This window comes from Pelophylax lessonae, assembly GCF_965119305.1.
Source record: "Pelophylax lessonae genome assembly, chromosome: 4".
NCBI classification, from domain to species: Eukaryota; Metazoa; Chordata; class Amphibia; order Anura; family Ranidae; genus Pelophylax; species Pelophylax lessonae.
In genome coordinates this window covers 103,499,348-103,526,820 of record NC_138771.1, presented here as the reverse complement: position 1 = coordinate 103,526,820, position 27,473 = coordinate 103,499,348, and the positions used below count along the sequence as shown (strand labels likewise).

Here is a 27,473-nt window from a genome sequence, read left to right as displayed (position 1 = left end):
CATTGGACTGCACTGCACCTGCTTCAGTAAGCTCCATCTGGCCTTAGTAGAGGGAATGGTGTATTGTCTCGGCTGAAATCTGCTGCTGCTGCACCATATCACATCAGTCATACTCTAATATTCACTGTGATGACATATGCTAGAATCTAAAGCATAATGGTTTATATTAATGCTTAAACTGATGCGAGTTACATCTTCTAATGTAGTTTTAATGCAAACAGCAAACTACAATAAGGCATCTGTATTTTTTTATGCTGTTAGAAACATTACTGTCACTCTTTTTTTCATCAACTGCTAATCTGCTTTCCACATAACACAAACTCATTATCTATACACTTTGCCATTTGGGGTAAAATGTGCAGGTGTTACCTGACATATAGGAGAAATGTGCAGATATTTTACATTTTTGTATTTCCTCCATATACATTGCTGGATAGTAATAAACAAATATTTAGTTTTTTCCATTTGCATATTAATTGACACTGTAAAATCATAAGAAATCAAATGTATTTTTATTGAAATGTCATTTTAGATTCTCCTTAGTGAACTTGATCAAAATTCCCCTAGAAAAATGGGTATTGCCTGATACAGCTGTGGATTCCACTAGGTGCAGTGGGTCACCATTATCATGGTTACCCATAAAGTCCCTAATGCAGGCTATGTGTGCTGTATTAGAGGTATTCACTGGCAAAGAAAGAGCTTTACTTCATGAATTGGACAAAGACCACTTCCAGCACTGGACAGAGCCATCCAACTTTAAGTGATAAAAAACCCTTACATAGTCCCAGCGAATAATTAAATCCTTCTACATAAGCTGTACCTGTTGTTATCTGAAGCCCTCTCTCCTCCAGGGCCTTCTAAAGCAGCGGTCGCTAACTTGTGGTCCGTGGACCACTGATGGTCTACGAAGAAATGTTGGTGGTCCCCAAGGGTTCTGGCACAAATCAACATTGTGGTGGATGTTTACCGCCTACAGCCGGCAGCTCTGGCTGCAGGGAAACCTCCCCGCTATCAGAACGCAATAGGACAGTGGGAGTGGTTCCCTCATCCACCTCGAATATGTAGATGGCGGTATCGGGTAATTTTTTTCATTCAGCCCTCTTAAAGCTGGCCATACGCTAGTAGATTTTCAAACAAACAGTACATTTAATTACTTCAAAATTTCTTTTGATTTTGGAACGAATGGACTTTCTTGAATGAAAGCCACATTTATTTTTCGAACTTCGTGCATCGTAAAAAAAAAAAAATTCCATTCTGCTCCTTTGAATTCACTTGTCACGGTGGTTGAAAATGAACGTCAATTTGAGTCCACTAACAATTAGAATGTATAAACTTTCTTAAAACTAAAAATTTTGGACAAAATTCTACTAGTTTATAGCCACCTGTAATAAGATGCTGATCACAATAGTTTCTTGAAGATGTAGATTAGAGTATGTGAAATAAATGACTAGGCAATGGTTCAAGTTGGAATGAAGTTTGTTTTTCATTCATGAATATTGTTTTTGATGATGAATACAGAGTTTAAAGTTCATTTTCTTCAGTTTTTGGAACTTAAAAAATTTGATATTCCAAAGTTTTTGAGGCAGAAGTTCAAACAATATTTCAACAGTAATGTTGTCTTTGAAAATTATTCTGCAAAGTGAAACATCTGTAAGACATTTTATTCTAGTCACTATGAGTAAGTCAGAGTTGGGATCCAAGGAAAAGTCTACAGAAGAGCAAAAGAATCTAGGAAAATAATTTTGATCCTTTCTCATTCTTCTAACAATAAAGATTTTGTATGTTAATAATTGTTAAATACAAAAACTTTCCCAAACCTTTTCCAGTGACAGCTGTCAGTGAAAGACTCATTGTACTGTTACAGTCCATCACAGATCATTTTTAGTTTTTTGTGCATTAAAGTAAAAAACCAGGGTGCTGCTCCTCCACCCCAGCCCCCCCCCCCTTATACTTACCTGAGCCCCATCTCAATGCAGCGATGTGCATGAGAGCAGCTGCTCTCCCGAGTCTGTCTCCAAAATGACTCACACGGGACTAATGAGGATTGAGTGAGGGCAAGGCCAAGCCATGCTCCATGTGTGAATGGATAATGTCCATTCACAGTCAAGTGCCCCCATAGCAAGCGGCTTGCGAACCACTATTATTTAGTAAATGAAAATAGTCTGTTCACTTTGCAAGCTGTACTTTACAAGAAGAATTGTCTCTAGGCCTTAGTGAATGAGGTCAAATTTCATGTTGCAAAGAATTATTTTTTTTTTTTTTTTTTTAAAGCCCGTGGTGTGTGAAACACACTCAAAAGACTTATACCCGGTGCATAAAAAAGTGCACACACGCAAAACGTGAGACACACAAAAAGTGCACAAGGCGTACACATAGCCCTCCTCCAAAGAGGAAGGGCCAAGACCCTGATCCCCCGGGGCGCGAAGCTCCTGACGGGGACTGAGGTATTCACTATGGCCTGCCCAGCCGAAGCCAGGCAGACCCCGTTCTCCAGGGGGACTGCCAAAACAGCCCACCCCAAGTACTTGGTGGGGCTCCCCCGAAGGAAGAGACCCCATGAGAGAGGGTGAACTAAGCCAGAAGGCCATATCCACCCCCTCCCAAGACGTTCAGGGCAGGCCCGAGGACCTACGCCATACTAATCGTGCAGTGATCAACCAAAAAAGGGACAAACGTGACACAGGACAAAGAAAAAGAGTGGGGAAAGGGGAAATAGAGAAGTGCTGGGTAGTGTCAAAGTGCGAGACCTTGACATGCCCCCCGGCCAGGAATAAAAAATTCCTCTGGTGCTGGCCAAAAGGCCCGTCCCAAGAGGCAGGTGCGGAAAAAGTGTGATGGTGCAGTGACCAAGGTGCCAAAAAACTCAGGTGAGCTGCCCCTCACCAGTGAGAATTGAGGCACCCCTGGGCTGCCACCCCAGGGGCACGTACACCACGGGCTTTTTCGGTCTCGACACCAGGCCAGACCCAGTGTAGCCCTTACCTACCAGGAGGCTTGGAACGTAGACAGCTTAGGGAGAGCCTGCCTTCAACTGGGGAAAAAGGCCCTCCCTGTAGGCCAGATTCACCCAGGAGGAAAAGGCCCTCCCACCGCCATCCACATTCCTTACCAATTACATCCAGGAGCAGTACTAACCGATGTGAGTGCCAACACCAGCTTTCCCGCTCCCTTCAAACTGATAGGGGCGGACCCATTCAAATCAGAAGGCGGCGGACCCATCCGGCTTTCTCTGACAGTGCTTACTTCCCGGTCCCCCAGTTATGCCCAGGGCGCCCTGGTTCATTTCAGCCCCTGCCGATACTAACCATCAAGGTCCATACCAACTGATAAGAACAGATACTACACTTGATCTTAACCAAAAGGCCGAGAAGCGATGTTGCACAGAATACTCCTTTCACATGCAAGGGAAAGAGTCAATTTTTGCTTGCACAAGATTGGATGATGGAAATTAGCAGAGCTTCACTTCATTTAATAAGCTTTGGGTGAAACCTCTGTGTGATTCTTGCTTAGTAATGCATTGCTCTAATTTTGCTGTCAATAATTTACTACAATTTGTATGCGACAACTGTAGACAAAATATCATATCTTGTTTTGGATGTAGCAGGATTGGGTTTGAGCTTCTGCCAGTTTTTTTTTTTTTTTTTTTTTTTTTTTTTTTTATTGCCCTCAGATATCCAATTGGCAAGATTTCCTTCAGCTTTGTCTGGAGTGATGGGAAATCTCTCTAAGGGGGGGCACCAATGCAAAGAGAGGAAGGGATAGAGAATTTTGATCCTTTTGAATTTTTGCTGTTTATCGCTGAAAATACACCGTTCCCCTATTTTCTTGTACATGCATCACAGAGACATGAAGTTGGCAAAAATCCCCCTGCCCTGCCTGGGGTCTCAGACATAGATAACACCCTAACCAGAATCTTACAGTGCATATCTACTTTTGCAGTGAAATTGGGAGAAAACCTACTTTATATTTTGTTACATGTCCCTATTCACATAGCATAACCTAAAAAAAAAAAAAGGATTTTAAATGTTGCAGCTTACCTTTCTTTTAAATGCTCTACTCTGGCCAAGAAAAATCCTACATAGTTCTTTGTTTGAGGTGGCTGGGCATCTGTGTTTGCCATACATAACCCTGTATGTACTTTACAAACAAATGGCAACCACCCCAGCCTATAACTAACTTTTGCAGCAAGGAGCACATGGAAGGGAAATGCATGTCAAAAATCAAACAAAACTTCACAGTCTCCAGCCAGCCTGCAACAAACCAAATTGACTCTATCTGACAGTTCACATTAAAACAAGAAGTTTCATTTTTAACATGAGCTATTAGACAAGGTAAATTTGATTTGTTGCAGGCTCGCTGGTAAGTAAGCAGGGAATTTTAGTTTTTATTACCTGTACGCATAGGCGTGCGCACGGGGTGTGCCAGGTTTGCCTTGGCACACCCGAATTACCTAGTGTGGTGCAGATTCCCCCTGTTTAGACCCCTGCTATTTCACCAAAGCTCCTAAAAATATTGTAAAAAATAAAATTGTAAAAAATAATAAAAAATAAAAATGACTGACACCAATCTCAGCCCAACTGACACCATCAGTATATACACACATGCATATGTGTTTGAGCTTTGGGGTGCACACTCTAATGCAATAGGCTGTGCACACCTATGCCTGTACATACTGTGCAGGCAGATTTTCATTACCAATTGTAACTGGATTTGAACACTGCCTGTCCGAACAAAGGTTTAGGGGCTAGGCTTTTTGCATTGTGGTTTAAAGGTTTAGGGGCTAGGCTTTTTGCATTATATTTTATTGAGGACAGACTTGGGACTGGCTCACTCTAACAGTGTTCAAAAAAACCTGCAGTCACCCATGACACCTTTTTCCTGAGTCAATAAAAGATAAATCTTATTTTTTTTTTTTTCTAATGCATGCTGTGTGCAGTAGTTTTGCACAGAGCAGCCCCGATCCTCCTTTTTCGCGGGTCCCACGCCGGTGCTCCTGGCCCCTCACTCCTGCTGATTACCCCCAGAGCAAGCAGCTTGAAATGGGGGCACCCAAGCAGATGCTGCTCTACGTGTCTATTTAGACACGGAGCCACGGCTCGGCCCCACCCCTTCTTTCTCCTCATTGCGTCACTGGCTGTGATTGACTGTAGTGGGAGCCAATGCTTTCACTGCTGTCTCAGGCTTTGAAGAGGAAGAGTCCCAGAGAGTCAATCTCGTGCACATCGCTGGATCAAGAGAGAGCTCAGGAAATATTGGGGGGGGGGGGGGGTAGCTGCTGAACACAGAAGGTTTTTTACAGAACTCTGTATGATTTACCATCTTGAAAATTTTATATAGATCAAGTGGGAAAAAAAAAAAAGGTCACAACAAAAATTGCTTTTGAGGGCAAACTTTACAATTATTCAATATGTGAGCTTGCTGAATTGATTTCCTTTGAACTCCGTATCATGCAAGATTTGGTGTAAGTGTTTCAAAGGATTTTTTTTTTTTTTACAGCACATTGCAGGATGACTTTTTCATTCTTCATGAGCAAGAGTATGACAGTCTGTTGGAATCACTCTTCAAGACCGAATTCATAAGTCTCTTATCCAAGCACTACGAAGAAAAAACCCAAAGAAAACTACCTCTGAAGTTCAATAATACGTGAGTAACTGCCATATCCAATAAAAAAACAGCAGCGGAGAACATTAAACTGAGGCTGACCCTAATTTTTAACAAAAAAATTTGCCTTTCCCGGAACCCTAAAACTTTACCCAACACGTTAAAAAAAAAAAAAAAAAAAAAGTTTTAGGTACACTTTAATTTTCACATTTCTGTAACGCCTAACCCTGAAACTTAAGCTGTATTCTAACACTGTGCGCTTAACATAATCCTATTCTTAGTGTGCCCAGCCAAATATTTTTTTGGCTATCCAGGGCTGTGTAAGAGGTTCCTGCTCACTTCTTGTCACAGTGACAATGGTTTCACCAAACCTCAAGTGAGGGGGAAAATCTGCAACAGGGCTATAGAAAGCAAGAAAAGGTAACACAACTGGTGATCTGCATTTATGGGAATGGTCCTTCAAGGGAACTGATTCAAGCAAATATTTCCTTTAAAATAATTTAAAAAAATAATGGCTACTAAATAATATAGTACAGTACTATGTTGATCTAATTTAGAAAACATGACACATCAGTTGAATTCTATAAAACTAGTCTTTAGGTTTTTTTTTTCCCCCCTGTCCTTGCCAAAAGGAAGTCTTCTAGATTTTCCCAGGTCAAACAATGTTGGCGTAAAGATATCCCTGACATCACGTGACGTAGGCTGGAGGGTATTTCAGAACTCATACTTTTGGTATGGTCATTTAAGTGAGGGACAACCTAAAACAATTCTTTAAACCCTCCACTTTTAAAATGCAGAGAAGAGACCCCTCCCTGTGTCACAACTGTCCAATAGATGAACTACTATTCATATGTTGTAGGAGTTTGACAAAATCAGACCTTTGTGGCCAAAGATTATAGAATTACCGGTATTTCCTGACAATTTTGCAATACCAGCTATATACAACCCTGCAAGGTGTATACTGGGAGTTGCAGAATTAGACAACTGAAACTATTCCTAAGGTCACACTTTTTTTTTTTTTTTTTTTTTGTACTAGGAAAGACCATACACCATAGTTCTGAAATGAATACATACTGATGCATGAATTATAATATACATTAAAACTTTGTAAATATAGGTATACCTTTTTATTTTAACTTATGAAGCCAAAACTGCCACAGTAATTTGACTAAATATGATCAGACTGGGTTAGGTCCCCGAATACTAGTGTACAACAGTAGCATATATAAGGTGAATGGATTACTTAGACATATATTAATTATATATATATATATATATATATATATATATATATATATATATATATATATATATATATATATATATGCACAAGTTCTCTATTGGTAAAATCTGGATGTGCAAATAATGACATTGAAAATAAGCTTGTTAACTCCGTTTTTAATATTTTAAAATCCCGGTAATCGGATGTACACTATATTACCAAAAGTATTGGGACGTCTGCCTTTACACACATGAACTTTAATGGCATCCCAGTCTTAGTCCGTAGGGTTCAATATTGAGTTGGCCCACCCTTTGCAGCTATAACAGGTTCAACTCTTCTGAGAAGGCTGTCCACAAGGTTGGTATCGATGGGAAGGTTTGACTATTCTTCCAAAAGCGCATTTGTGAGGTCAGGCACTGATGTTGGAGAGAGGGCCTTCTAATTCATCCCAAAGGTGTTCTATCGGGGTGAGGTCAGTACTCTGTGCAGGACAGTCAAGTTCCTCCACCCCAAACTCGCTCATCCATGTCTTTATGGACCTTGCTTTGTGCACTGGTGCGCAGTCATGTTGGAACAGGAAGGGCCAACCTCAAACTGTTCCCACAAAGTTGGGAGCATGAAATTGTCCAAAATAACTTGGTATGCTGGCGCCTTAAGTGTTCCCTTCACCCGAAGGAGGGGGCAAAGCCCAACTCCTGAAAAACAACCCAATACCTTATTCCCCCCCACCCCTCCACCAAATAGATTGGACCAGTGCACAAAGCAATGTCCATAAATACCTGGATGAGCGAGGTTGGGGTGGAGGAATTTGACTGGCCTGCACAGAGTCCTGACCTCAACCCAATAGAACACCTTTGGGATGAATTGGAGCGAGCTAGGCCTTCTCGCCATCATCAGTGCCTGACCTCACAAATGTGCTTCTGGAAGAATGGTCAAACATTCCCATAGACACTCCTAAACCTTGTGGACAGCCTTCCAAGAAGAGTTGAAGCTGTTATACCTGCAAAGGGTGGGCCAACTCAATATTTAACCCTACGGACAAAGACTGGGATACCTTTAAAGTTCATGTGCGTGTAAAGGCAGGTATCCCAATACTTTTTGTAATATAGTGTAAAATTACCCACAGATATGATGACCTACTTAAAGTGGTTGTAAATCTCAGACAGGAAATATGAACAAAGCATATCACTCTGTAGGGTGTACTTCTCTCAATCCAAAGCACTTGAAGGACTCACTCCAGTCACCTAACGCAAGTCACTTCACTGGGTACATATCTGGGTTTACAATCACTTTATTGTTATGCATTCCAGATCTTTAGCAGTTGTTGTTTATAACGTTTAAATTTTGACTATTCTGTAAACCAATAAGATTGCCATTACATACACAAATCTCTTCTGTCCTCTACCACCTTGCTGACGTATACCATTACATGTATATTTGTACTTTAATTTGTGTATATCACAAATTCAATTCCAGAAATGCTGCCTTTTTTAATATCCTAAAAGATGGGTTTATTAAACATTTTCAGTGAAAGGGGAGTTCAATGAGCCTTCTGTGTTAATATTACGTATTCAGAGACTATGTTCCACTCAACTAAAGATCCTGTGCCAGCTTCAAATTTACCATGGACTCAAGTCAGTAAGCTTAGCATGTCATACCAGCTGAAAAGTACTCTTCAAAGAAGTGCTCTGCAAAGGACCTTAAATCGAGAAACTGTAATGGCTTTTTGTTGGCTTATTTTTTTTTTCTTTTTATTGTAAATATGTAATGCATGTTTGTAAAATTGTACAAACAATTATTAGGGTGTGCATAAATGGCAAATGACTCCCAGAATATTATGTTTTTGTTTTTTTTTTTTTCTTGAGAGAAGATTTTTACTTTCAAATTCCTAAACTCTGAAACCCTTAATGGAGCCTTAGAGAAGAGGGTGCAATGAGGAGGGAGGGAGGGGGGGGTCATCACTGTCACTAAATCACTTGTGTAAATTTATGTTTGAGTTTTTGAACTCTGTAAACTTTTTTTTTTTTTTTTTTTTGCGTGGGTTTTTTTTTTTTTTGCTTTTCAACAAAACATGAAAAAAGCAGAGTGCTCCACCTGCTGGTTGCATATCAAAATGTTATCCTAAGGCCTGATCACAATTTTGCAACTTTGACATGGGTTGCAATGATTTTTGTATAGCCTTACTTGGTGTATGCAGATAAAATAGATGTTTTTTTCAGAACAAGTTGGGTTTTTATTTGGTAGTAAATAATGAGGGATATCTCCTGATTTATTTTTTTTTTTTTCAGCTTGGGGGCCCAGAAACAGTACTGCGCATTTTACAGATACTAACTTTAAAAATGTTTTTATTTATTTATTTTTTTTTATCTTGCCTTAAATAAACTGACCCTGACCGTTGACTCTTATCTTAACCTTTGACCCTAATCCTAAACCTGGCACTGACCTCGATCTAAACCTGATCTAGCTCATTTTTCTTTATTTTTTATTATTATTGTGTGTTTTTTTTTTTTTTTTAACACACACACACACACTTCTGTGTTTACTTTTTTCCTCTTTTAGACCCCATTCAGACTAGCGCCACTTGTTAGGCGACTTGTCAGCCTGACAAGTCACGGTCGGTCGCTCGCCATTGAGTAGTACAGGACCCGTTCTGACTTAGAAAAAGGGTCCTGTACTACTTTGGGGCGACCTGGGAGCGACTTGCATAGACTTCCATTATGTGAAGTCCCTGCAAGTCGCGCCGCACGCTGTGCACCGCGACTTCACAGGTCGCCCCTCGAAGTCGGATCGCCTCAGTGTGAACCGGCTCTTATTGCAAGAAGAAAAAGATACATTGTGTCCTTGCCAATCAGAGGCTATCACAGTGATCATATGATTGGGAACAGGTTCTCCTTGTTCCTAATCATCAGTACGAGACTTGGGGCGAGCCTGGTCTCAGTGCTGGGAGCGTGCTGTGCAGTGCCTTACCAGCACAAACACAGGTATGCAGATGCTCTTCTGTGAGGCCACTCAATGCATACAGGTGGGAGGAAGGGGTTAAACTTTGTATGTACCAAGGCATTTATGATTTACCAATAAGAAGCAGCGGTCTTTTATAATGCAATGGAGAAAATAGAAGCTAAAATAAATGGTAAATTTGCTGAAGGTAAAGGTCTGCCATCATCTTTATTCTAATTTCATTCTGTTTAGGCTTGAAATGAAGTTAAAGAAAGAATCTTGGGGCCCATGGAGTGGAGGAAGTAGCTCCCGGCAGGTACAGTTTGTTCAAGGGTTTGGAGACGTGGCCATACTGAAACACAGCAATAAAGTGCTACAGGTCAGCATTGGTCCAGGCCTTCCAAAGAACTCTCGTAAGTATATTTTCATATATACACTATGTTTACGCTCTACTACATTCTGCCATTTCCAAACCAAACTAAAGCTTTCTATACATGATCAGTTTTTTCATTCAGCCAGTGGGCTGAACAAAAAAAAAACAGAACCAATTTTTCTCCATCCACACATTTTGAGGTGGATGGGGGGGAATCCTCCCCCCATGCACGATTGTTTTTTGATAGCAAGGGAGACCCCCCCCCAGAGCCAGAATACACAGATTAGCGTTCCAACCGCTGAGCAAGCGGCTTTTATCTGACAGGGCGACTGAACAGAAGTAGATTGATAGATATAAATCTAGGCCCCAACTGATCAGCCCAACTTGGGCTGACCATGAGTTTTCCCTTTACTATACAGATTTCTACTTGTAACTTTTTGTTTTTTGTTTTCTTGATACGAGACAGGTTCTCAGAGCCTGCATGTAACTTGCATATTTTACCTCATTATGTTCCATATAATTTATAATATCTAGAGGATATTGCATATTCTGTGCAATCTACTGGACAATCTGTATTCAGCTTTACAGTCAGTGAATATTGAGATGGTTGTCAACCATATTAATGTAGAATATATTATACAAATTTGCAGCACTAGAAAAAACATCTAACGTGCAATAGTAATAAAGTATCAAGTGCAACATTAACGAATAAATGTCCCAAAACAGTAAAATCTGCATTTATTGAAATGTATCACCATTAGCCCAAGTTCACATCGGCGCGATTTGACAGGTCAAACCACATATCAAATCGGAGCATCCTAGTCGGACACTCCTAATTTACAAAAGTAGTTCCTGCACTACTTTTGGCGACTTCAGGGACATCTGTGCATGAACCTGCATAGATGTCTTTCAAGTCGCCCCTGAAGTCTGACTGAAATGCGGCTTTGAAATCTTGCGAGTTTAGATAACGTTGCACTATTTCAAAGCTTCAAAGCCATGTTTAGTATGAATGAGAGCTTAAAGTGCTTCAAGAAACACCAGGAATGCTGTGAACTTTCCTTCACCAAGTGAGCAAAATAAACACTCACCAGATGGACAGGCTGCCAGATTCTAAGCAGCATAAACGCTCATTCCACTCCACAGCAGATTGTTAGCCTCTATTCCACCTGGTCTCTTATGTGCACACAGGTCTCCACTGGTTTAAAAGCAATCCTCCTGTATCCTCCACTTTCGGGCTGTCATGCACTCATAAAAGCACGCCATACACTTTGTTCCAATGGTCTGAGGTCTTGATTGGCTGGTGTGGATTGATGTCACATCCTGGCATGGTACTGGAAATGTAATGCACATGCACAGCTCAGCGGATGTCCATTATTCACACTCCGATTTCTCCATTGACTAAATTAACACATTGCTCAATGAGACTTCAGCAAGGAAACCATAAATGCCCCCATTGCTATGTTGGAGTCTCAGTGGGCATGGTGTTCATATAGTGAATGGACAAAGCGGAGTTTAAATAACGAACATCCACTGAGAAGCAATAACAAAATGTGTATAAGCGCTGCTCTTTCTGCTTCTATTGTTACTGGTGTTAGCTTAATTCTCAATCATAGGCTGCTGCTAATATAAGGCAATATGCACCTTGACTGAATGAAATGGTAAAGATATCAGCTCTGCTCTGGTTCCCATGTGAACATGTGTGTGTATATACAACAAAACTCAAGTGTGCATCAACAATTCATAATAATAAATATATGATAAAAAATAATAATCCTTATATTTGATCAGAAAAGTCATTGTGAAAGAAAGTGCTTGTGCTGTTATACCACTAAATTGATGTTTAAATACGTAAGCAGCTGAAAAAATCCTTATGTTTGATCAAAAAAAGTCCTTGTTGAAATAAAGTGCTTGTGCTGTTAAACCACTGTGCTGATGTTCAAATACATAAACCACAAAAAATGGATAAATAGATAGTTCTTGTGAAATAAAAGTGCTCGTGCTTGAATTTTAGTAGTGCAGACCACTCCGTGCTCCCCTCTTGTGTCCCCACTCACCAAACAATGGGGAAATCGAGCGTGTGCAGGTCTTGCTTTGCCACCTAATTGTTCCTGGAATAGAAGGTTCTCCCAGTGGACTCTCCGGTGCCCGGATATACAATTAGAAAAGAGCCTCCATAGTGTAAAACGTTTATTTAATGAATATGGAGGCTCTTTTCTAATTGTATATCCGGGCACCAGAGAGTCCACTGGGAGAACCTTCTATTCCAGGAACCATTAAGTGGCAAAGCAAGACCTTGTACACACGCTTGATTTCCCCATTGTTTGGTGAGTGGGGATACAAGAGGGGAGCACGGAGTGGTCTGCACTACTATCCATTTTTAGCTGTTTATGTATTTGAACATCAGCATAGTGGTTTAACAGCACAAGCACTTTATTTCACAAGGACTTGTTCTGATCAAACATAAGGAATTTTTCAGCTGTTTACGTATTTGAACATCAATTTAGTGGTATAACAGCACAAGCACTTTATTTCACAAGGACTTTTCTGATCAAATATAAGGATAATTATATATATATATATATATATATATATATTTTTTTTTTTTTTTATTATTATCATATATTTATTATTACGAATTGTTGATGCACACTTGAGTTTTGTTGTATACACACATGTTCACATGGGAACCAGAGCAGCGCTGATATCTTTACCATTTCATCCACTGAGCAGCATTACATTTCCAGTACTGTGCCAGGATGTGACATCATTGCACACCAGCCAATTAGGACATCAGACCATTAGAACAGAGTGTATGGCGTGCTTTCATGAGCGCATGAGTGGATTATACAGGAGGATTGCTTTTAAACCATTGGAGACCTGTGTGCGCATTGAAGACCAGGGGGAATTGAGGCTAACCAGCTGCTGTGGAGTGAAATGAGCAAATATGCTGCTTTCTAATCTGGCAGCATGTTCGTCTGGTGAGTGTTCATTTTGTTCACTTGATGGAGGAGAGTTCACAGCGTTCCTGGTGTTTCTTGAAGCACTTTACCAGTGACATGAAAGATGGATATACATTTCAGTAAATGCTGATTTCTCTGTCGCTCATTGACAGACGTAGTCTTCTTGATTCACAAGAACTGGGTTATGTTGTCTCCGCAGGAGTAGGACTAGGCAGAAAAGAAAAAACGTTCTGGCTCCACCCTAGGGGCAGTCCCAGAGGGTATATCCTCCCTCTCTGCTACAAGGCATCAGTTTTTTTCTGTCTAGTCAGGAGTAAGGACCTAAGTTCCTTGCTGGGATCTCTGGTCCTGGCAAGATTTTTTTTTTAGAAAAAATATTTTTTAGGTAGTTTTTCTCCAGTGTTTTTTCCTGTGAGATCTTCAAGCAAATACGCCGGACTGGGCGACACTAGTGGTCACCCCAGCCGGCCTACGAGCGCGCGCAGACCATTGCATTGCGCTTGGTCGGCCGCGACACATTCAAGTAAGTATGCGGGGCCGGGCGACGGGCTGGATGTTGAGATCCAGTGGTCACCCCGGTTTCTGCCTACGAGCGCGTGCAGACCAGAGCTCCGCGCTGGGTCTGCCGCGACGGAGTCCCATTGGAGGGACTGACCTTGCGAGTTAAAAGTCTCGCTTGGACGCCAGGAACCAGAGAGTCGAGGCGTCCGGAGTGGTCCACAACCCCCCACCCCGGTGGAGAGAGTATTGTGAAGAGAGGGTGCCTGTCGGTTCGGTATGGTGAGTAAACGTTCCCTTTTTTCCTCGTTATGAGGCAGTATGAATTATGGGCCCCTCCATACATGGTCAGTATCTGTCTGACACTAAAAGTCCCCCTTGTAAATACAGCATGTGTTTGGTGGGAAGTGGACTTGGTTTGAGAGCTAACACTCTACCCAGCAGACTGTAGTATTACAGCAGACATAGGAGGTATAATCCTACCTTAATTGTAGTGTACCTCCTGCAGATCGATAAACCGCCATTTAGCAGAGATGCAGGTGGATGTGCTGGGAAAAACGATTTCGGCAGTCCGCCGCCATTTTGCCGTAGACCGGGTGCATGAATGTCCTCAGGTCACGCCGGCCGCCATGTTTTTGGAGTCTATTGTCTCCTGTATGGGGGCGGCCATGTTTGATGAGCCCAGCTACCTCGTGGAGAGCTGGGAACGCCGGAAGGCGTACACAGGGGGCGGAGCCACGTCCTTCTACCCGGGAAAACTAACACAGCTCTTTCCAGTCTGTAAAAGACAGACGCTGACTGCAGTTGGTTGGAAACTTCTCTGCATCGGGTGGTGAGCCTTGAGGGTCCCTCTCTCTCTCTGTGGGGATCGAGAAGCAGGTACTCTGAGGGGCGCTATTGCGCTAGGGGGATACACATAAAAAAAAAAAAAGAGGTATTTTTTATTTAAAAAAAAAAAAAAAAAAAAGTTTTTGTTTTTTCTGGCAGAGGTGTCCTGAATTAACATGGACCCTGCCACTCATGTATCTCCACCGGATCCCCTCGAGGTGTCTGCAGGATCCTCCAGCACCCCACTGACGGTTGAATCATTGTCAGCTATTATGGAAACTTTTGTGTCCCGGGTGGAAGTGGCTTGTCAGGGACAGGGCGCAAGAAAGCGACCCCCGCCTAACCCCTTATTATCTGAAACTTCGGATTCAGAATCTGAGCCTATTTCTGCAGTTGCAGGTACTTCATCTGGGATTGGTGTCTCGGGTACTGTCTCTTCAGACAGTGAGGAGGATGTTTCAGCATCAGCCATAGCCCGAGAGGAAGCGTTGGTAAACGCACTCATTGTATCTGTTCAAGAAACCTTAAGATTACAGGGTATTCCGTCGGAAATAGCTGAAACTGAAATCCCCTTTGGGACTAAAAAACGCATCAAAGTAGCGAAAGTTTTTCCATTGCCCAAATGTTTTGGCAATCCAATCAAAGAAGAATGGAGTCTGCCAAAACGCACTTCTGCTATTTCTAAACGCATTAACAGGCGTTATCCGTTTGAGGAAACCCTCATTAAGAAATGGACAGAACCACCTGTGGTGGATTCACCAATTGCTAGATTGAATAAAGCCACGGTTATTCCTTTAGAAGACGCTCCGTCTTTTAAAGATCCAGTGGATCGCAAGATAGAAGCTATGTCTCGCACCATGTTTTCCTTGATTGGATCAGCTTTCAGACCAATAATTGCTATTGGACTGGTTTCGCAGACTGTAACTGAATGGACCAAGTGGTTACGCCGGGACTTAGAAGAAGTCCCTCAGGCGGTATCAGATTTGTTGGAACAAATGATACAGGGGTTACAGTTTGTGTGTGATGCGGCGTTAGACGCCACTCCATTATTGGCGCGAGCATCAGTTTCAGCAGTGGTTCTCAGGCGTACACTGTGGCTAAAAGGTTGGTTAGCCAACCAAGGTTCCAAAAAAGCATTGGCTAATATCCCCTTTTTAGGAGAGCGTCTATTTGGAGCCAACTTAGATGAGATCATTAAGGATCTCACAGGAGGAAAGAGCACCTTTTTACCGCAAAATGTTAAAGGTAAAGGACCTCGTCAAAGACGAGGGCCTTCTTTCTCTGCTCACAAAAAGTTTTTTCGTCCCGCGGGTGAAAAAATTAAGTCCTCCAAAGCTCCTTCAGGAGGCTTCAGGGGACGTTGGTCGGGCAAGCAAAAGCCCGCCCCCTCCAGACCTGAAGATAAATCGTCCAAAGCCTGAAGGTGCGCCCCCACCCATAACTGGGGTGGGGGGACGTCTTCGCCGGTTCCCGGATCCATGGCTTTCCAGAATCCCGGACAAGTGGGTTTGCGAAGTCATAAGGTCAGGGTACAAGATCGAGTTTCGATCTCTCCCACCGGCGCGATTCTTCCCTTCCAATATCCGACTATCCCCGGATCGTCTAGAAGATCTGCGGAGAGCAGTCACGGATTTACTACAACAAGGAGTGGTAGTCCACGTTCCTTGGACAGAACGTTTTCAGGGGTTTTATTCAAACCTATTTACAATACCCAGGAAAGAGGGCAAAGTACGTCCAATTCTGGACTTAAGGGCACTCAATTCCTTTCTCAACATAAGAAAATTCAAGATGGAATCCATTCGCACAGTAGCAGCCTTCCTGCATCCAGGGGATGTCCTAGCGTCCATAGACATCAAGGACGCCTATCTTCACATTCCCATTTTCGCAGGACATCAGCGGTTTCTACGCTTTTCCGTAGAAGAGAACCACTATCAGTTTGTGGCGTTACCTTTCGGTTTTGCCACGGCTCCTCGGGTCTTCACGAAGGTGTTGGCCCCAATGTTGGCACTACTGCGCCAAAGAGGCATATCGATTCTAGGTTACCTAGACGATCTCCTGCTTCATGCAGAGTCTCCTCAGACCCTGCTACAAAACATAGAAATTACTATAATTTCTTTACAGGAATTCGGGTGGCTGGTGAACCAGCAAAAGTCATTTCTGGTTCCCACCCAGAGGCTCGAATATCTTGGTCTAATTCTAGACACAGTCAGGACAAGAGTTTTCCTTCCGGTAGGGAAACTCCGGAAGATTCAATCAGCAGTCCAGTTGTTACTATCCAACAGCTGGTCTTCTCTTCGAACTTGCATGAGGGTTCTGGGGTTGATGGTGGCTTCCTTCGAAGCAGTCCCATTTGCCCAGTCCCATACCCGAATTCTTCAGCAAGAGATTCTTCTCAGATGGAATCGGAATCCGGAATCCCTGGACAATCGGATCCGATTGAGCAAACAGACCAGAGAGTCTCTGGTCTGGTGGCTTCGGTCTCCGATGCTCAGCCAGGGAAAGTCATTTCTGCCAATATATTGGACGATAGTGACCACGGATGCCAGTCTATCCGGATGGGGAGGAATTCTCGGTCAGTTATCTGTCCAGGGACTTTGGTCCCCGGAAGAATCCAGGTTGCCGATAAATGTATTGGAACTGAGAGCGATCAGACTTTGTCTGATTCACTGGACCGAGCAGCTCCAGGGCAGCCCGGTTCGGATCCAGTCAGACAACGCCACGGCCGTGGCTTATGTCAATCACCAGGGGGGCACCAAGAGTGTGTCTGAGCGGCCAAGGAAGTGGCTTGCATTCTTCGCTGGGCAGAACGATTTGTTCCAGCGATCTCTGCGGTGTTCATTCCGGGGGTGGAAAATTGGCAGGCAGATTATCTCAGCCGTCAGACTCTGGATCAGGGGGAATGGTCCCTCCATCCAGAAGTTTTCCACCAGTTGTGCCTACGTTGGGGCACCCCGGATGTGGATCTGTTGGCATCACGATTCAACAGGAAAGTACAGAGATTCGTGGCTCGCTCCCGCGATCCTCTAGCATAGACCGCAGACGCACTGATCGCCCCGTGGGGGCAATACCAGCTAATGTATGCCTTCCCTCCTCTCGGGTTACTGCCAAGACTTCTTCGCAGGATAGAGGAGGAAGGAATTCCAGTAATCCTGGTAGCTCCGGACTGGCCTCGCCGAGCTTCGTACGCCGACTTGGTCAGACTGGTGGCGGACGTCCCGTGGAGACTTCCTCTCAGGGAGGACCTACTGTCTCAGGGACCGATCTTCCATCCTGCTTTACGAACGCTGGCTTTAACGGCCTGGCTATTGAGACCCAGGTGCTGAAGGACAAGGGATTGTCAGCTTCAGTTATTCCTACTCTAGTTAAAGCAAGGAAAGCAACTTCCAGAAAGATTTATCATCGCACATGGAAGTCCTACATTGCATGGTGTGAACCTCTGGGGTTCCGTCCACGGTCTTATTCGGTTAGTGGAATATTAGCTTTTCTGCAACAAGGGGTTGAGCAGAAACTGGCCTTGAGTACTATCAAGGGTCAGGTCTCAGCATTAGCTATCTTCTTTCAGAAGCCTTTGGCTACTCATTCCTTGGTGCGGAATTTCATCCAGGGGGTGCGACATCTGGCTCCGCCAGTGCGCGCGCCGTTACCACCCTGGGATCTTAATTTAGTATTGTCGGTTCTTCAGAAACCTCCCTTTGAAGATATTAGGGAGATTCCTCTACCTACGTTGTCCCAGAAGGTGGCCTTGGTGGCTATTACTTCTGCACGCAGGGTGTCAGAACTGGCCGCTTTATCTTGTCGTTCCCCATATCTGGTGGTTCATAGAGATAAGGTGGTTCTTCGTCCGAACCCATCCTTCCTACCAAAAGTGGTTTCAGAATTTCATCTGAATGAAGAAATTGTATTACCTTCCCTGTGTCCTAAGCCCAGTCATCCTCGGGAGTTTGCTTTACACTCCTTGGATGTGGTCCGGGCGATCAGGGTATACTTGAAAACGACAGACTCGTTTCGCAAGACGGATTCACTTTTTGTGATCCCGGATGGACCCAAAAAGGGGTTGCCTGCATCTGCCGCGACGATTTCCAAATGGATCAGACAGACGGTGGTACAGGCTTATTCTATTAAGGGTCGGGAGCCCCCGTTCCCTGTTAAGGCGCACTCCACTCGGGCACTTAGTGCGTCATGGGCCTTTCGCCATCAGGCGTCAGTGGTCCAGGTGTGCAAGGCGGCTACCTGGTCGTCGGTGCATACCTTTACAAAACATTATAAAGTTGATGTAATGGCATCGTCTGATGCCTCGTTTGGCCGCAAGGTTTTGCAGGCCGCCATTTGAGGAGACCAGTGGTCTACCTCGAGGGTTTTTTTCCGTTGGAATTTTTATTTGAGTCTCATTCTTTGTTTATAATGAGCCTTTAAAACTTCTAGTTTGGCACCGGTTGGGCCTTCTAGATTGGATTTTGATTTCTGTCAATCCCACCCCTCATTTGTGGCACTGCTTCTGGATGTCCCAGTTCTTGTGAATCAAGAAGACTACATCTGTCAATGAGCTAAGAGAAAATCGGATTTTTGTAAGATCTTACCGTAAAATCCTTTTTCTCTTAGCTCATTGACAGACGTAGTACCCGCCCCTCTATCATTGAGTTGGGTTGGGTTAAATTCTCTGTTGCTGCTTTGTGACAGAACTGATGCCTTGTAGCAGAGAGAGGGAGGATATACCCTCTGGGACTGCCCCTAGGGTGGAGCCAGAACGTTTTTTCTTTTCTGCCTAGTCCTACTCCTGCGGAGACAACATAACCCAGTTCTTGTGAATCAAGAAGACTACGTCTGTCAATGAGCTAAGAGAAAAGGATTTTACGGTAAGATCTTACAAAAATCCGATTTTTGCTGTTTTGGGACACTTATTCGTTAATATTGCACTTGAGACTTTATCACTATTGCACTTTATCACTATTGCACTTTATATGTTTTTTCGAGCGCGGCAAATTTATTTTCATATTTTTGTCAAGAGGTAGAAGGTATTTCACATTTGTTGCTAGCAGCTATAATAATTTGTCCTTTGAGTGCTGTATATTTGTTTATTTGCATATTGTTGTAAAAGTTGGAATCCATCATACAAGCAAAATAGAATGATTTGGCTTATATCTTGTTTTGTTTTCAAATGCCATTGATTACTATAAACCATTTCAATAAAATCCAATTAGGGATGCATCAATACCAATATCTGTATCGGTGCCGATACCAAGCATTTGTGTGAGTATCGGTACTCTCGCGCAAATGCTCCCAATCTTGAAACCAATACTTTGTGGTGCGATTTGCGTCAATCCAAAATGAAGACGGAAATCGCCCTGCAAAGAATTTCATGCGATTTGAACAGGAATGCAGTGCGATTCCCGTCCAAATCACATGTGATTTTTCCCCACTGCTCTGGCATGTGTGTATATAGAAAGGGAAAAGCGCCATCTAGTGGGCAGTTGATTAAAAATGTTAGAACACACAGTACATACCTCACCAAATGCAAAATCTGCATAGGTGTCCTGGTCTCGCTAAAGATGAGTAAATCATGGCCACTGGAGGTGCTCACAGGGCTAGAGGAGATGTAGAGGCGGTCCACCCCCAAGCTGACCTCACTTCCACCCTAGACCCACGGGGTCCCAGAACTTCTCCTCCAGCCCTGTGAGCACCCTCAGCAGCTGTGATTTGCTATCATTGGCGGGACCAGATATGTAATGTGAGTTCTAACCTTTTTAATAAACTGCACAGGAATCGCACCGCATTCCTGTTCAAATCGCAGGTGATTCTTTGCAGTGCGATTTGCGTAAATCGCACCACAAAGTATCAGTACTCAGTATCGGTGAGTACTTGACCGAAAATATCCGTACTTGTACTCGCCGGGGAAAAAAAGGTCCACAGTGCCCAATGGTAAATGTAACTGTCTCCTTAAATGCTCCCTGTTCTCCCCTGATGTACCATAAGCCCTTACAGAGTTTCTATGTAGATCATTCCTTTCCTTTCTGTCCTTGATTTTTCATTGTGTTCCAGGGCCCACCAGGAGAAATTTTGTTGATGGAAGAAATAATACAAATAAAGTCAAGTCCTTTCCAAGCAGAGCTGCTCCACCACCACCAGGTATAGTATTATTTGTACTAACGGTAAAAGTGAGCTCTCTAGATTCCCTCTAAATATTTTATTAACACCGATCAGTGATAACTTTAGGACTACTGATAGGTTAAATGAATTATCTTGTTACAATGGCATCTAAAAGCTGGTGTTATATTATAGGCAGCAATTAATCATGTTCCTGAAGCTGATGTGTTAAAAGCAGAAAAAATAGGCATCACAGTTTGTTGTGTATGGGGCTGTGTAGCCCCAGACCAGTCAGGGTGCCCATGCTGAGACGTGTCAAGAGTCAAAAGCACCTAATGGGCATCAGAATTGAACCACAGAGCAATGGAAGAAGGTGACCTTGTCTGATGAATCGAGTTTTCTTTTATATCATGTGGATGGCCGGGTGCGTGGGCATCACTTAGCTGGGGAAGAGATGGCACCAAGATGCAGTATGGGAAGATGGCAAGCTGGCAGAGGCAGTGTGATGCTTTGGGCAATGTTCTGCTAGGAAACCTTGGTCCTGCCATTCATGTGAATGTTACTTTGACATGTATCACCTACCTAAACATTGTTGCTGGCCAAGTACACTTCTTTATGTGTTGCCTGATGGCAGTGGCCTCTTTCAGCAAGATAATGCGCACTTCCACACTGCAAAAATGGTTCAAGAATAGTTTGAGTAACACAATGAGTTGGAGATGTGGATTTGGCCTCCAAATTCTCAAGATCTCAGTCCAATCGAGCATCTGTGGGATGTGCTGGAAAAACAAGTCTGATTTCATGAAGGAGGCCCCACCTCGTAACTTAAAGGACCTAAAGGATATGCTACCGAGGGCTTGGTTCCAGATACTATAGTACACCTTTCAGAGGTCTAGCGACGTGTACATGACTTAATGGGCTGTTGGCGGAAAATGTGCTTTCTCTTTCGTTCATTGATGGACCCAGCTCCTGATCTTCTTGACAATTGGGTTATACTGCCCCCTACAGGAGTAGGACACTGGGCAGAAAAAGAACTTGACTACCCCTATGGGCAGTCCCAGGAGGTATACTCCCCCTCTCTGCTATAGGTACTCAGTTTTTTTCTGCCTGGTCAGGAGTAAGGACCTAGTTCCTTGCTGGAAACTCTGGTCCTGGCAATTTTTAATTTTTTTTCCTATGAGATCTACAATCAACTTCGGGACTGTGTGACGGGCTGGATAATCTAGATCCAGTGGTCACCAGGTCAGCCGTGACATATCCCCACTGAACAGGGCTGGTCTGCCAGTTAAACGCCTCGCTGGGTCGCATACGACCGGGTCTCGGCCTGTGTCTCATTGTTCCTCCTGGCCGACCCCCCTCCCCCCATTTTGATGGTGAGGAGGTTCTGTCTAGAGCAGTGCCTGCCAGATTCCTGGTATGGTTAGTAGCTATCTCCCCCCCCCCCCTCAACCCCCTGTCATAGGTGGGGGCCCCTCGCTGGGATGGCCAGACCCCCAGATCCCCTGGGAGCCACGTGGGGGAGCCATTTTGTTGCCTTTTTTCTGTATAGGCTGGCGGCCATGTTTGTGTAGCTGCAGCAACCATTTTGCATTAGTCCGGCCATTGAATTGAATGGCGGCAATTACTGTGGAGCCTTCTGGGCATCCATTTTAGCTGGGGGAGCCCTTCCTTATCCCCTGGTGCTGACTCCTGGACCTGTTTCCTTCCTGTACGCTGCACATGGAGTGTTTTAATCTTGGTGCTGCCGGTGACTGCCTTGTGGGGTGGTGCCTGATGGGGTCCTCTCCCTCTCTCTGCTGACCGCTGGTGGACAGGATCGGGGGGAGGTGCTCTATGGCTGTTACCAGCACAATGGAGGTGTCCCTTAGCAGTCTTTTTTTGCACTTTTTTGTGGGGTACCCTTCTTCAGCGAGTCCTTGGAGCACATTTCCCCACCTGACCCCCTCTCGGAGCCTGCAGGGCCCTCCGGGTCCCAACTATCCATTGATGCACTGACAGTAGTCCTTTGTGTCCCGGGTGAAGGTGGCTTGTGGTTGGCGGGGTAGTAAAAAACACCCCCTGCCTTCCCCTGATTCATCTGTTTCCTTAGATTCTGAATCTGATCTGGCCACCGCAGACAGGGCCCGCCCTGAGGGGTCTGCGCCCTTAATTCTCAGATAGTAAGAATGATTCCTCCACTCCTGTAGTCACTCTCGAAAAGGCGCTGGTGGACGCACTGATTGTGTCTGTGCATGAGACTTTAAAAATGGAGGATGCAGCTGCGGCGGAGGCACCGGTTCCCTTTGGCACTCACAAGCCGTCTAGAGCAGCAAAGGTGTTTCAGTTTCCTTCCTATTTTTTGACAATCGCAAAAGAGTGGGAACGCCCAAATTGCCCCTTTGTGGTCCCTAAGCATTTCCCAATGAGGTACCCATTTGAGGAGTCCCTCCTTAAGAAGTGGACTGTTCCACTGGTGGTGGATCTCCTGGTTTTCATGTTGAATAAGGCAACCATGATTACGGAAGAAAAATGGCCGGCTTTTAAGGATCCAGCTGACAGAAAGGCGGAGGCTGTGGCCCGCAGTATGTTTACTTTTGCCGGCTCGGCACTCAGACCGGTCTTCACCATTGCCCTAGTTTCACAAACTCTGACCGAGTGGGCTAAGCTTTTTCGCTGTGACCTGGAGGGTGAGCAGCTCCGCCCCTGTGAAGGCGCACTGTGTGGGCGCTTAGTGCTACTTGGGCCGTCAGTGACGCAGGTGTGCAAGGCGGCTACTTGGTCGTCGATGCACACTTCACAAAATTTTATAAAGTGGATGTGTTGGCATCTGTGGATGCCTCTTTTGGCCGCAAGGTTTTGCAGACTGTTTAGGGGGCTTGTTCCCTCTTTGGGGGGTGTAATGTTTTTTAGGTTGAGCTCCTGTTACCTGGTTGGCTACAGTTTAGCCTTGGGAATTTTTTTCTTGATATACCCACCCCACATGTTTGACACTACTTTGGGATGTCCCAATGGTCAAGAAGATCAGGAGCTGTGTCTGTCAATGAACAAAAGAGAAATGGTATTTTTGACTTACCGTAAGATCCATTTCTCTGATGTTCATTGGCTGACACAGCCCCCATCCCTCTATGAATTTGGATTACTTCTGACACTGCTTGTAACAAAACTGAGTACCTATAGCAGAGAAGAGAGGAGGAGTATACCTCCTGGGACTGCCCATAGGCGTAGTCAAGTTATTTTTATGCCTAGTGCCTACTCCTGTAGAGGGCAGTATAACCCAATGGCCAAGATGATCAGGAGCTGTGTCCGTCAGTGAACATCAGAGAAATGAATTTTACAGCAAGTCAAAAATCCCATTATTTTCACGGCAAAAGGGACCTATGCTATATTCATAATTTATGGAGAACAAATTTCCAGCAAGCCCATTCAACAGAACTCGATCAGTAGATTGACTTCTGTTGAGCAGGAGCAGCCATGTAGATAGAAATTCAGCCAGTTTAGCAAAAATTTTGATTCATCTATGGCCAACTTAAGATTTTTACTAAAACCGATATAATAAGTGGTCTATCGTTTAATTGATGATCTTGCTGCAATTGTTCAGCAAGGTGCATAGCCTGATGGTCACTGCAAGGGGAACCTCCTAATTTTGTATTCCTGGATTTAATATAGTTATGGAAATTTAATACAGAAAACAAGTTTGAAAAGTGTAACAGAAAAAAAAAAATTCAAAAGCTACCTTCCGGTAAATGCTTAATATTGCAACTGAAATGGAGTACTCAATATACCATGTACCATGTTTTGCCTTGGTATATTGCATTGTTAGTGTTATTTCAGTTTGGAAATTGGTGTCGTATTACATTATATAATTGCAGTAATATTTTTTTTTTTTTTTTTATGCTAAAAGGGTCTCATCAAAATGGATTGATACAAAGTTCCCAGTATGGGCATCAGCAACCAAAACATGGAAGGCAATATAGCAACTCTAGAACAAACCATCCTTCTATGGACCACCCAACTTTACCAAGGCAAGTGGCTGGAGCTTCAGCCAGAAATCTAGAGCAACCACAAAGCTTGGATTTTCTGCGTGTGCCAGACCAAGGTGTTGCAGGGTAAGATATATTCAGCACTATATTTAGCCAATATTTTTTTTGGTTTTTGGATAAAGTATGGAAGAGTTAAAGTCCCTGCCAGGAGTGAGGGTACTTCCCCTTTTAGGGCTCATTCACACCAGAATGTGGCGCTGGAAACCCTTGTTCCCTGTGCATTTCTTGCACTGCATTCAAAGCACATTCGGTGTGTGATCTGCTGTGGATGTCAATGTATTCCTAAAGACACCCCAAATGCAGATCACAAATGTAGTAACTTTGCCTGCATCGGATCACATTGATTGTATTGCAGCACCAAAATTTAAATTGTATATTAGCCCTGTCAGCACCCCTCTGCACAACAAAGGTCTATCTTTCAATTGGCTTTTGTAAAAGAAACGGGTCAGAAAACCTTTGGCTGAACACTGCCTATACCCAGTCAGATAAAGTCCTGACCTGCAGTAGCCACTGCTCTATACACTAGCCTATAGTGGGGTTTCCTCTGTACACACTGTTTAGCATAGATGGAGAAATCAATCAGCTTTTCTCATTAAGCCCCAGGGAGAGTGAATGTGAGAAATCCACACGTGTATGGCCAGCTTTGGCCCTTAAAAACTGATAGGGTTCTTTAATGGAATTGGGCCTTTTGCAAGCAGCGTGTGCGCGTGCGCGTGTGCGTGTGTAACATTTCTCATTTGTAAAGACCAGGAGCAACACTTTTAACAGCCTTTCAGCTTAAAGGGGAGTTCCACCCATTTTGTAGATGTCCAATCATTGTCATGCCCATCCTGACTGTTTTTTGAAATGGCAATATTTTTTTTTTTTAATTTGTAAATACCTTTTTTTTATTTTCTGCAGCACTTCTGGCAGCAATGCCTAGGGTATTTTGTCATTGGGTGATTCGCATGGACTCCTGGAATATCTGCATCATCTATACTAGGAGTGCAATCGAATCGCCTAGTGACGAAATCTCACATTATTAGTAGCTTAAAATAAACATTTGCAATGCCCATGTGCACCCAATAGATAATTTGCCAGGCTATTCAAGTCTGCGACACTGCTTTCCCCGACTTCCATTACCTTCCGGCCTGTCCTCTAATTGACAAGTTGCTATAGAACTTAAAGTAGTTGTAAATGTAAACCCTTACAAATACCCAGTGAAGTGACTATCCTCAGGTGATACACAAAGATGAAACAAATCCTCCTACAGTAGATGTACCTGTTTATCTGTAGTCTTCTTTCCTCTAAATCTGTTCAAAGGGCTGAATTATAAAGCTTGTCTGAACTGCCCAAAAAAAAGGGGTCGTAGAGCTGATGCTACATTCTGCAAAGCTCAGTGAGGAGAGCTCTGAAAGCTGGTTGGAGGGAAGAGATACATCCCCTTTACACAGCTCACAGGAACCAAGCTGAGGCTGTCACTCTGCTGGAGGTCCCTCCCCTGTCACCATTTTCCTTTTGGTGTCAGGAAAACTTGTCAGAAGTGATTTATGCTGATAGCAGAGGAATGAGGCAGCAGGCAGAAATGACACTTAATGCTCCTAACTAAGACACACTATAGAGGGAAATGCTTTGTTCATATTTTATGTCTGAGGTTTACAATGACTTTAATGCATTCCCTGCCACTTGCTGTGCCCCAGGCCCCCAAACACTTACCCAAGTCCAGTATTGATCCAGTGCTGTGCCTGGCTGCAGTTCTTCTCCCCTGTTTTTCTATTTTTCACAGGAGGATCAGGTAGCAGCTGGTGCCATTGGCTCCCGCTGCTGTCAGTCAAATCCTGAGAGCACAGAGCGAGTCCAAGCCGGGCTGTGTGTGTCTATGGACACACACACAGCCAGGCTCGGGGAGCGGGCACATCTGTCACTATAGCAAGCTGATTGCCATGGGAGCAGACACGCAAGAGGAGCTGAGATCATCGGCAGGAGACCCCAGAAGAGGAGGTTTGGGCTGCACAATAACATTACAGAAAGTAGGTGAGTATAACATGATTAATATTTAAATTTTAAAAAATGTGGGATTTAGAAACACTTTTTAAAAGATTGTGATGCCATTTTGCAGTGCAGTAAACAGAGACACCGTTATACTGCGAGGATACACAAGACACCACAGAAAAATTGACCACTACAAGTCAAAGGCTCTTTGTACTCAGTAGCTGCTGCTAACCCGCTTGGTGGTTTAATACTGAGACAATGTTGTTTTAACTAGACTAAGGCATCAGTGTAAAAAAACCACAGGTCGCAATAAAATGTGCCATAAAACATATATTTTACAATCAGAAAAGTTGTTTAGGCTATAAAATTATCTATACGCTGCAAAAAATGCTTAATAACTAAGCAGAAAATGACGTGTATATGGAAAGTATAATCAGACATGACACGTTGCACAATCTCATTCTGCTCCAAGAATAAATGATCAAGTCTGATATGGCAGGATATTTATTGTAGGTCTATATTTAGATGTGTCCTATACGGCAGCCATATGTAATGTAAACTTCTACCACATGCTGCCGAAGTTAGGATGAGGTCAAATGATGTTTATGAACAGGAAATTAAATGCTGATTAATCTCAAAGCTGTAGCTGAGACTGGAGTTCTATCAATGCCAAGGCAAAATGTTGTTCTAGGAGCTAAACTGAGTATTTTCCATGTGTTTTGAGGTGTTCCAGTAACCAGCATTCAAATCACAGAGTTTAATATGGATATGAAATGATGTTCTTTTCCACGGTTTAGACTTAAAGCCCTTATCTACATAGGCAGTGATTTGGTAACGCTGAACTATGCCTTAGCCCCCGTTCACATCGGAGTGATTTGACAGGTCAAATTGCAAGTCAAATCGCAGCCTATTGCTGGCAATTGGAGCGACACGGACCTTGCTGCACCGCACAGACTTTCAAAAGTAGTTCCTGCACTACTTTTGAT

At 43.6% G+C, this 27,473-nt stretch overlaps 1 protein-coding gene across 1 annotated transcript in view; it reads left to right on the top strand.

Annotated features, from left to right (window-relative positions):
- Positions 1-27,473, top strand: part of MYO1E (myosin IE) — a 276,218-nt gene that overhangs the window by 233,064 nt on the left and 15,681 nt on the right. The window contains exons 23-26 of the mRNA XM_082253069.1: positions 5,497-5,643; positions 10,013-10,173; positions 20,456-20,542; positions 24,378-24,582. Coding sequence (XP_082109195.1) covers positions 5,497-5,643; positions 10,013-10,173; positions 20,456-20,542; positions 24,378-24,582 — 600 coding nt within the window. The remainder of the gene's footprint in view (positions 1-5,496; positions 5,644-10,012; positions 10,174-20,455; positions 20,543-24,377; positions 24,583-27,473) is intronic.